This window comes from Euprymna scolopes, chromosome 21, assembly GCF_053919585.1.
Source record: "Euprymna scolopes isolate OS-2025 chromosome 21, ASM5391958v1, whole genome shotgun sequence".
Lineage (NCBI taxonomy): Eukaryota > Metazoa > Mollusca > Cephalopoda > Sepiida > Sepiolidae > Euprymna > Euprymna scolopes.
Genome location: NC_136502.1, coordinates 123,528,205 through 123,541,138, shown reverse-complemented (window position 1 = coordinate 123,541,138; position 12,934 = coordinate 123,528,205). Strand labels below are relative to the sequence as shown.

Sequence of the window (12,934 nt, the reverse complement as noted above, 5' to 3'; positions counted from 1 at the left end):
CTTAGACGCACACACACAAACACTATGTGTGTGTGTGTGTGTGTGTGTGTGTGTGTGTGTGTGTGTGTGTGTGTGTGTAATTAGTGTTGCTTAAAAACACCAGATTTTTATCAAATAGTGTCAGCAAAAATTTAGCAAGATATTTTTTTATTGTTTTAAATATAATAAAAATCAACTTATAGAAATAAAATATTATTCAAGAAATTCTTTTCTTGGGACGAAATAAAAATTTTGACAGTTAAAACATAACAAAACTGTGCATGTTTTGGATTTGGTTTAAATAAAATTCACTAAACTAAAACATCAACATATTTTACAATTTTGGAGAAACGGAAAAGAAAGAAAGAAAAAAAGATGATAAACAAAAAATAAAAGTTTTAACATTCCTGTAAATATTTTTCATTTTTAATTGATCACTTTTTTTCAATAAAAGAAAACCGGGCGTCATTTATAAAAGTGATTGACGCAAACGTTTGAGACGCCAGATCATACGATCAGCTTTTCAGACAAGATGGCGACCAATATGGTTACGATAGTGAAAATCTTCACTTGTTTTCTTATGGCCGTCAGCGTGCAACGCACTTTAGCTGATACGTGCATCGGCAGTAAGTACTTTTAAACTTCTTTCTTTTAACCGATTAATTATTTAATCAATCAATTAATATATATATATATATCATATATATATATATATATATATATATATATATATATATATATATATATATATATATATATATATATAGCACTTTTTGTATAACCCTTATTAAACTCATTGGATGTTTCATCTTTGAACAATATTAACCAAGATGATGATGATGATTATTATTATTATTATTATTATTATTATTATTATTATTATTAATAATAATAATAATAATAATAATAATAATAATAATAATAATAATATATATATATATATATATACATATATATATATATATATATAATTTATTAATATAAACATTGATGGCTACATATGTGCATACATGTTTCTACAATCTCCTGGGGAGATTGCGTCTACAGGCCAAGAATTACTCTCGAAAACTGAAATTTCAAGACACAAAAACATTTTCTTATTTCGTTTACAAAATTAGAATCTTGTCATCTAATATGGATGGGAGTTATGTGTGGGGAAGGATAATATATATATATATATATATATATATATATATATATATATATATATATATATATCCGGAATTACAAGCGGGACTCTTTATTTACTTCACGGGGGTAGCATGTTCTTGTTCCGGCAGCCATGACTGGATAGAGGTCCTAAGTAATTCGCAATTTTATTTTTCGGTCGTCCACACTGAGGATTAAATCTTCAACCTTCATGAGAATATCACGTTTACAATTAATATTGTCAAGTACTTTAACCACTGCGCCACGAATCCTTGCAAACTCCTATACCCCCGTGAAGTAAATAATAGGTTTCACTCGAAATCATCGACTTCGACATGATACACGTGAAGAAGATCGAATATAATATGTCATCTAATATGGATTGGAGTTATGAGTGGGGGAGGATAATATATATATATATATATATATATATATATATATATATATATATATATATATATATATTCTGTATATATGTATATAAATACACACACGCATAAAAACCCAGAGTTTGAAATAATAACAACATATTTAGCTCTACTTAAGAATTGAGCACTTTCCCCTGTTTTTTTTAACAAATATCCCTCCTAATATATATATATAAATATGTATATATATACATGTATATATATATATATATATATATATATATATATATATATATATATATATGTATATATATATATGTCTATGTTTATATATATATATATATATATAAACATAGACATGCACATAAGTATAACAACTATAAATGTACATATATATACACATCTATACATATTAATCAGTTTTGTAGTTGTGTTAGACTGTTAATAAACACATGCATATTTCCAGAAAGCACCACTTATTAAGGCCCACTCGAGGATTAAGTGTTAGTGAGTGTCGGAAAGACTTTGAGACAATAACTTGATCAGTAACTTGTGTAAGGTTTGTTTATTTATATCATAGATCATATCATATATCATATCATACCGTATGATATGATATAATATGATATGATATATGATATGATATGATATGATATATGATATATGATATGATATAATATGATATGATATCATATTATATCATATCATATTATATCATATCTCGTGGGGAAGAATGTTAATAGGCACATTAGTTTTATTGAAACAAATATGAATTCATTTTTTCTCTTCCTATTTTTTCTTCATTTCGTTGATGTCAATTTCAAATGGTCTCTAGAAAAAAAAACAAATGTATGTCCGATCTTGATGCTTGTATTAAAGTCAAATCCGATCCATGTCACGTGGTTGTCGCTAAAATTGAATAGAATATTTTGAAAGCCTTATTTCGCAAAATGTTAAATTTGAACATTTTACGTAACCAACTAATGCTGTATAATTTTTTGGGTTTTGTTCTTTTCCAATCTCCTCATTGATTTTCATGCTTCAGGCAAGAACTCGTGTCAACATTGACTATGAAAGCTACATCAGCCAGTTCTTGCCTGAAGCAAGAAAATTAATAATAATATTGAGAAGGATCCAAACCAACATCTACAGACAGGAATTGTGATATTTAATTTAAGTGTTATTTAATTATATATATGTATGTATGTATATATATATATATATATATATATATATATATATATATATATATATATACTCCTATAATTTTTTTGTGCATTGATATTCATGTTAAAACCCCTTTTTTCTATTTATTTAAAAAGAAAACACAACTTTGTTATATATAGGTCGTAGAATTGTAGTTACTAGCAAAAGATCTAGCTAATTTGCATATTCTTTTAAACATTCATTTTAATTAATTCCCTATTAGTTTTGTCGGTTTTTCCATGTGATGATCATCTTTAGTTAACTATTACGTGTAATTATATTCATGCAGATATTCTACATAATTTATATTTGCGTAAAAAGTTTATAGTAAGCACAAAACTCCTTCCATATCTATTTATATATTCATATATATGTTTGTTTAAAAAATTTTACCTACCAAACTCCTCCTACAGTTTTTGGTCTACATGCATAAAACTTCATATATAAGGTATATTGAACCCATGTGAAAGTTTATATTTGTGTTTTAATCAGTAAAAAAGTGTTAAACATAAAAAAAAATGAAATTTGCCAGATGAAGATACACAGCGACATCATCAGGCGGTCTCGCTTATATGAAAGCAAACTTTGCAAACTCTTCAAAAATATACATTGCTCTACTTTGGTATTGAGCACTTTCGTATTAACCTTGTTATACTTCACTGGTTACCGTACCTCTCAAAAATAACAACCTCAAAATCACACACACACACACACACACACACACACACACACACACACACACACACACACACACACACACACACACACACACACACACACACACACACATATATATCTTATCAATATTTTTATAACCAAAATTATTTTATACAATAAAATTAAATCAAAATTAATTGACTCAATTATGTTCCATGATTATCATGCGTATATTTTTTTTTTTTGCAAAAATCAAGACAATATAAAATTGTTTCATAACTGTTTGGACAAATTTAGATATGTAAATATTATAATAATAATAGTTAAAAATATAAAAAAAATAGCTATTCTTCAAACACCAAAATACACTCATCATATATATATATATATATATATATATATATATATTAAAAAAAATAATTATATATATATATATATATATATATATATATATATATATATATATATATATATATATATATATATATATAGAGAGAGAGAGAGAGAGAGAGAGAGAGAGAGAGAGAGAGAAAATAAAAAGGAACAAACCGTATTATGTGTTCATCAACTTTTCGTCTTTATTTCGAGACTTCCTCTGGATGAATGAGATTAAGAAACCAAAAAATATATCAGTGCAAAATATTTGAAAATGTTTCACGTGAACAGTGTGACGCAGTTCTATTTCAGAGAAACGGAAAATTGATGTTGGAAATTCAAAAAGGAAGGGGGACTGGCGCTGTTAAAGAGAAGGAAATTTTAGTGACGTCATATAGTCGTTGATTTAATTTTTAAACTATGAACGCAAGTTTATATTCTTATTGGGAAAAAAGATATATCTGTTGAAATTCAAATATAAGTTTGTAACAGAAATGAAATGAGTGTTTTTTATATAATTTATTGATTGAGATTATGTGTTAATTATTACAGGGGGTGTTTGAATGGTGTGAGAAAGTTAACCTGTGTCCACAGTTAAATAATGTTCTTTTAATAACAGTTTACTTATTAATGGCGCTATGTTATAGAAACCTCCACGTTGTTTAATAGTGCTTGAAATTGCGATAAGCGCAGATTCAAGAAGTCTCCGGCGCGGTTTATTTGAAATAAATTTAATTACTTTTGCTTGTTTAAAGTCAAAGGTGTGGTTATGTTGCAATGAATGAGAGAATAATGCACTTAGAGAATTGCTATTTTTTATATCTCTTTTGTGTTCATTGAGCCTTTTTTCCAATTTACGCTGAGTTTCACCAACGTATTTATGATGGCAATTATGGCAAGGAATAGTATATATACCTCCATCGGAAACTGGTTTGTTATAGAGATGTTTCGTGGTTTTTAATATATGTCTTATGGTTAGTGTTGTGGTTTGTACGATAGGAATTTTTAGTTTGTTTAGTGTGTTATAGATTATTGTATTATTGGTGTGTGTAGGTAAAAGAAGATGTCTGTTTATGAGAGAAAGGTCTGGTGTGTATGATTTTTTATTATTATTTATTCTGGAAAATATTTGTGTGGCTTTTCTCTTAGCATTCAATATGAGATATGTCGGATATTGTAAGGTTTTCAAAATGTTTGTAAGGTATTTGAATTCTTCGTCCAGATATTCAGGACTGCAAATTCTGAAAGCGCGTAAGAAGAAACCAATTATCATCCCTGTTTTTATTTTATTGTTATGGTGTGAATAGAAATGTATGTAATCGTTTTTGTGTGTAGTTTTGAGGAAGTCTCGAAATAAAGACGAAACGTTGATGAACACATAATACGGTTTGTTCCTTTTTATTTTCTCTATTTTGTCGGAATACTATTTCCATTATTTTCATCATATATATATATATATATATATATATATATATATATATATATATATATATTTAGTTGAAATGTAATTAATAAAAACTGAAGAAAGTGCTCAATACTGTTGTAGAGCAAATATGCGTTTTATTTATTTATTTTTATTTATATATATATATATATATGACTTATATGTAATATACTGAGTTCGTGTAATTCAGTAAATCTTCATATACCAGCAGGTTTTAAGCCAAAAATGGTTGATTTAAGGATTAAGCTACAAAATTATCACATTTCATAATTGAGCATTAATATACTGTGCGTGCAAAATCAAGACTTCAAGACAAGGTGTTCATGGCAACAAAAAGTGTATTTCATTTTACGTTACAATTGTTTCAATGACTAGTTCGACAATTTCAAGCATTATACCGTTTGATAATTTTTAAAAACCAGCATTTCTTCAGACTTTATGAATAAACACTTTAGGCAATGTAGCATTTTTTGAATAGAAAGAAAAAAAGGCGGGGGCGGGGTCCCTGACGGGTAAAGCATGCGAGAAACATTTACCTTGGTTGTGGTTACGGAAAAGCCCATTTATGGGCTTTTAATTAAAAAAAAAAAAAATAGAGATCCACAGAATATTGTGATAAGTGTTTCAGTGTGAACAGGTATGGTATAATAAATTATGGGGTTTATCTATTTTATTTTTACTTTCATCATATTTTGCTTTGGTTTTGATACCCCCAAATTCGAAGCTATCTCTTTACAACCCTTCCTTTTCATAACCTATCATACTTTCATAAATCAGAGTCCATTTTCTGTAGGCTGTTTTTGTAACCCAGTCAACGACGGGTACTTTTGCTAGTATGTATATCTATAATATAAAGCTGTGTGTGTGTGTGTGGGAGTGTGAGTGTGTGGTCACGAATAGGCTCCTATATGGTTGACTATTTAAAAAAACTGATTGCATATAATGATAGAAGATGCATCGATACACAGGAATGGGTATGTTTGATCTGGCAGAACGGTGGTTCATTAAAATTGTGGGGTCTGCATTCGCGCCTGGTCCACAAAGTATGGAAATAAAAAATTTAAAAATTAAAAAAAAAAAACGTTTACAAGTGTTTTTGATATAGATGTACATAAGAATACTTTGATAAGTATGTTTTAACTTAAATAGGAATGGTATAATAAAATTGTGGTGTCTGCGTTCGCGCCTGGCCACCATAGAATGAAAATAGGCACAAACTTTAATAAAGACTTTTCATATCTATCAGCGTAAGTATACTTTGATAATTATGTTTCAGTTTGAAGAAATATGGTATAATAAAATTATGGGTTGTTCGTTCGCACCTGACCGCCATAGAATGGAAATATGTCACAAAGTTTAACAAGGTTTTCTTATATAGATACACAGAATATTGTAACAAGTGTTTCAGTGTGAACAGGTACGGTAAAATAAATTATGGGGTTTATCTATTTAATTTTACTTTCATCATATTTTGCTTTGGTTTTGATACCCACAAATTCAATCTAAATTTGCAACCCTTCCTTTTCATAATCTATCATACTTTCATAAATCAGAATCCATTTTCTGTAGGCTGTTTTTGAACCCAGTCAACGACGGGTACTTTTTCTAGTATATATATATATATATATATATATATATATATATATATATATATATATATATATATATATATATATATAGTCATCCACATACAGTTCACAGCTCATCAATACGGCTAGACAGGCAACTACCTCAAGCCAGGATTGAAACCCAACCGTCTGTACGACATTCAAGGCTCCTAGCCATTATGCTATCCACGGCTGCTGAGCGAGTCGTGAGTTTAACGATGTTTTGACATCGTCCGAAATACCTAAGCTCTATTTGTTTGACACAAAGAGCATCGCTTATACGCTAATGGTAATTCATGTATCACTTCTCAATATGCCACACTCAAGATGAGGAGCATTATATATATATATATATATATATATATATATATATATATATATATATATATATATATATTTGAATATATTCATAATCCCTATTTTAAAGGGATCAAGAATTTGGACTCATCTCGTTCCTCCTCACTTTATTTTATTTATTTATTTATTTTTTTTCGATTCCTACTTTCGTATTTCTTATTTTTAGATGATATTTCTACAATTTTGTATTTTTATATTCATTTAATCTTTTGATGTTTTTCCTAATTTTTATAATTATTTTTTCTTCTCTGATTCATTTATTTTATTGATTTATTCCCCAAATATTAGACAATACTTTCCAACTCTACTCATATGTCCAACTATTGATTTCTCACTTTGCCTTAGTTTCGTATAAATTTTTATTTACATATTATGATATATTTGTTTATGCTTTTCCTTTTACGCGCTATGTAAGAAAAATTATGATGAAAATATGTTTATAAGCAACTTTAATTAATAGTTATCTTCATCTAGTACTGCTAACGGAATTAATTTTAATGTTAAATCTATCATTTCAAGTCTTATCTTGATATAAACATGTTATCTTTGTTTTTTAATTTTTACTATTTCCGTATCATTTAAGTATATCTAGACAGCGTATATAAATATATATAGATAAAAACGCAATACAAATAATATATAATTTGCATAATGCAATTTAGACAGTGTATATATATATATATAAACACTTGATAAGTGGATAGTCCTTAATTCGTGGAGTTTCGAAGAAATACTTTCCTTCTCATCAGAGGGTAGGAATTAGCAAAATGCGAGATCGGATTTTGCATACAAAAGTATTTGATGAAACAAAAAGTAAGTCAAAGACCTTACTTGATAACAAAAAAGTGAAGCAGAGGGAAAATGGTGAAGAAAAGGTGATTACACGTGAATGGATAGTCTGGTGAAAGATAAATAATCCAATGTCGGTAAAATCCAAAAATATAACTTCAAGAAAGTTAAAAGAATTTCCATTTGCACAAGTAAAATCCAAGGAAATCCCGAAATTGGAAGATGGTCCAAAATAATCCAAAGGCCGAAATCCATGGAATAATTCACAAATATGTACAAGGGAAAAAGGAAAAAATTACAAAAATATTAATAAAAGAAAAATAAGATATGCTTTTCAAACTGCTGCCAAGACATTAATATCTTGATCTTTGACTTACTTGTGTAAGTGTATATATATATATATATATATATATATATATATATATATATATATATATATATATATATATATATATATATATATATATATGTATATATATGCAGAGTTTGCTCGTATATATTATATATGTATATATATATTTGGTAAGGTGAGTAATAATTTATAGCAGCTCTAGGATATTTGCCTTTGATATATCAGCTTTACAACGAGCATTATTCTCTTCCTGTATTTTAATTAAATTTGTATTTTTACTATAACATTAAAATACACTCTGCTCTATAGACAATTGCTCTAACCTCCTTTAAATATATATATATATATATATATATATATATATATATATATATATATATATATATATATATATATATATATAATAAATTCCACAGCCAAACAACGTCGCAGCCCACAAGAGCCATGACAGTCAAAGAACCGGAAGTCCAAGACTCGAGTTTCGCCCTTATTATATATATATAACTACTTCATTTACTCACATAAAATTAATATACGAAAGTATAAATTTATACGTAAACTTTAAGTATTTATTTCAACAATGCTCAATACGTAGGTAGAGCTAGTTAGTAAGTTATAAAATATATATGGTGATTAAGCTACACTGAATATTCGCGTTTCATCCACTCTATAAGCCTGAAGAATCCTAAAGTGGATGAAACACTGAATATTCAGTGTAGCTTAATCGCCATATATATTTTATTACTAATATATACATATATATATATATATATATATATATATATATATATATATATATATATATATATATATATATATATATATATGTATTGCTAGGTGTATCAAAATTTTTGGGCAAGTTGTCATTTCAAAACTTTTGATTAAATGGACGCTCCATGTCTACAAGCTTATAACAATATGAAAATGTAATTTCAAGCCCTAATTTTTATTTCAATAAAATGAGCAAAGACCAAATTTTAAAATCATAAAAGGTTTAATCGAAAAATATATAATTTTTTTTTCATCGGTTTTCTTTAAAATACTGTTAGAAATTCGCTCAATATATGTTACCGTGACATAAGTTGACATATATTCGGTTGTTTTCTAACAGTATTTTGTCTAGTTTATTATTTATAATACCTTTTCCCAAACGTACCCTCTCTGAGAGAGAGTCGGCTGCCATTTTGAATTTTCCAATACATCGGTAAACACTGCATGTTTTTCGAGCTGAATAAACATGTTACACTGAATAAAAACACAAAAAATATATCCAGTTAGGTAGAAAAGTAACTTATCTTGCCTTTGATAACATTTATTTGTTCTATATTTGTTTTTTGACAACTTTTTCGAATCTATGTGTACAGTAATACAAACCCGTTTTTTTTTTAAAATATTTTATTCGCAGTTTTTTGTTAAAGGTGTCAAAAATTTCCCCCAAATTCTGATATACCTAATGTATTGCTTTGTGTACTTCCGGTTTCGCGTGAATATTTACTACTGGGCACTGAAAGTATTTTATTCCGTACCCATGAGTTAATTTTACTAATAAACCAAACTATTAATGCAATTATTTTATTTCTTTATTCAGCGTCCAACGTTTGCTTCAACTATCACAACAGTTCGCATAACATGCTTATTCAGCAAGTGAATATTGAACTAGTAACAAGTTATTTCTACCAAATCTATGTAAGTAGAACACTTTCACTTTGTAATTCACAGAAACACAAGATTGCATTTCTCCAGCTCAATGGTTCTAGGGGACACAATACTAATGGTTGTGGGGGCACAATACTAGACTGCCCTCTGTCACTTTTGAGTAAAGTGATATTCGCTTAATGGCTCTGAGGACACAATAATAGACTGTCCCACTGTCACCCTTGAGTAAGGTGGTATTTTCTTCTCTCCCATCTGCACAAGATCAAAAAGTGGGATTTGTAAAGCCAGTGCATAAGGCGATGTCCTCTAACCCCTTAAAAATTATTTGAGCATCACCGTCAGCATTCTCCGGTGAGAGTGCCTCAGACAATTATCAATGATAAGGTATTCACTCCAACAATCATCCCTAAATCCATAATCCTTTCTATTTAGTAGTGGAATGGGGACAAAAATGGATGGTCACGTTCAATGCCGCCAAGACTAAACTAGTTTCATTCAATAATTACAAGAAACCGTCTCTGCCACCTATAGCAATGGCCAACGACTCTTTCTCTGAGAATACATCTTTCAAACTCCTTGGCCTAACGTTCACATGAAACATGAGTTGGAACAATTACATTGAAGGCATCGCCAGGGCCACTGCAAGGAAGGTGGGCTCTCTCTACCATGCTAGAAAATTACTAACACCCGAAAGTATCTTGTACTTCTATAAGGCCATCATTCGCCCATGTATGGAGTATTGCTGTCATATTTGGGCTGGTGCATCTGCTACTAGTCTCTCACTCCTTGACAAGGTTAAAAAGAGAGTCGTCAACCTGATAGGCCCTGAACTGGCATCTAAGCTTCAACCTCTGTCTCATCGACAAAACGTTGCATCCCTCTTCCTGTTCTACAAGTATTTTAATGGTGAATGCTCTGACGAACTGCAAGCCCTTGTGCCCCCACGACGTTAACACCCTCGACAAACCTGACTGGCTGCTAAATCCCACCCCCACACTGTAGAGATCCCTAGATGCAAAAGATCTTTCTACTCCAGTAGTTTCTTCCCCAGAACCGCTAGACTTTGGAATTCCATTCCAGGTCCCTGCTTCCCTAACTGTACCGACGTGCAGAAATTCAAGTGTAACGTGAACTGACATCTTGCTGCCCAAATCCCTACATAGTACCCCAGTAGTTGCTGCCCCTGATAGTAGCCCCCTACACCGAAGTGGCAATGTGCCTTGTTTGGGGTGAAAATGTAATAAATAAAAAAAATATTTTTATTTCTTTTATCAACCTTGCTTTCCAATCATATCAAAGATGCAAGTTGTGTCTGCACAATTTTTATTCCAAGTATAATCTTTAAATATATCTACCAAAGCGCCCTCGTTTTATTTTATTGGGGAAGTCTCTGCTTATTAAGGTCCAGAGGCCACTCAAGGATAAGGGTTAATCAGTGAATCACCATGAATAACACTGATGGTAAAAAATAGATAGAAATTGATTATTTACAACAACAGCTCAACAAGAATTTGTTTATGTTGGACTTGAAAACGTCCATGTTATAGTCAGCTAGTAAGCATCCATGTCGTATTATGTTACCCAGACGGGCAGGATGGTGTTAGTAGTCTAGTGGTTGATGACACTTATTGACAACCTAGGAGTTCTAAGTTCGAATCCAATTTATTCCACAAAAAAATCACTTTCACTTAGGATGTTGGCAACCTTCACGTGTTCCATCCCGTAATCCTCAACGTCTTTCCCAAAAGAATTCTAACGAGCAAAATATCAGGAAAACCAATGCCAACAATCGAATCTTTGAATTTACATGATATGATGATGAGGTCCCAGACGGGCACCCCTGCTCTGCTCATTTATTTTATTCTATCTATCTATCTATCTATCTATCTATCTATCTATCTATCTATCTATATATCTATCTATCTATCTATCTATCTATCTATCTATTCTTATGTATCTATCAAATTATGTTAAATCTAAAAACATTAAAAAAACAAAATAAAAACAAAAAAAAAACAAAATAAAAAACAAAAAAAAAAACAGAAAAAACCCACCTCTAACAATCTTAATGTCTTTTTATTTTTTTTAAAGTTTTTTTTGTTCATTTTTTTGAGATTTTAATTTTTTGTTTTCATCTATAGTTTTACTAACCCTAAACCTGACAGCAACTTTTTATATCTAATTTATAAAAGTTGTTTCTTTACATTTTATTAGAGTTAAGTTTTATATAAAAGATAGATAGTTAATATATTATAGGAAGTATTACTGACGTCTCTTAAACACTAATTAAAAATTATTTTTAATTTAACTTAATCTAATTTATTTAATTAAATTCATTAAGTCCTGTAGTATGGGCTCGTTTACGACCACATCAGAGCTGGTTCCACGGAGATGCCACTCGAACCAAGAACACTGCTTGGCATTGAATACCATTTTCCCATGCCCACGGAGCTCATGATCCGGGGCAGAGGTGAAGAACAGGTCCCAGTTTAGGCCGCAGCGTCCATGGTAGATGTAGGCGAGAATGTCGCCTTGAAGCCTACTATGCTCACTTTTAATTAATGTTTACTTTTCAAATATGCAAACAAAGAAATAATTTGCAGCGATTTTAAATGGTACTTCTTTTCACGTAAATTGAACGCATTAATAAGAAAAAATTAAAGTAAAATAGTGAGATATACCCGGGCTTGAACAAGGGACCATTCTATCTGTAGTCGAAGTTATATCTCCAGATTATAATAAACCTTTTTTTTTTAAGAAGAAATGATTTGCTCCAATTTTATTATCTCCCTTGCCGGTGTAACTTAAAATATTCCTCTGTAAAAATTATTCTTTTTTATCTATAGGAGAGAAAAACTATTTTTAAGATTTGAGTTTTGGATTTTTGATACTTATCAGATGAAATTCTCTACAATCGCTGGACATAAAATTTACTGACGAGGGTTTCTATTATTTTGAGTAGACATTAATTCTGCAAGATTTCAAGTGGTCTCAT

At 29.7% G+C, this 12,934-nt stretch overlaps 1 protein-coding gene across 3 annotated transcripts in view; it reads left to right on the top strand.

Annotated features, from left to right (window-relative positions):
• Positions 1 to 433: 433 nt before the first annotated feature.
• LOC145242694 (soma ferritin-like) overlaps positions 434 to 12,934 on the top strand; it is a 48,008-nt gene continuing 35,507 nt past the window's right edge. Inside the window, exons 1-2 of one of the 3 annotated variants that reach the window (XM_080105826.1) lie at positions 434 to 605; positions 9,872 to 9,969. In XM_080105826.1, coding sequence (XP_079961952.1) covers positions 512 to 605; positions 9,872 to 9,969 — 192 coding nt within the window. In that variant the 5' untranslated portion in view covers positions 434 to 511. The remainder of the gene's footprint in view (positions 606 to 9,871; positions 9,970 to 12,934) is intronic. The other 2 variants (XM_080105825.1, XM_080105824.1) reach the window with 2 other exon arrangements.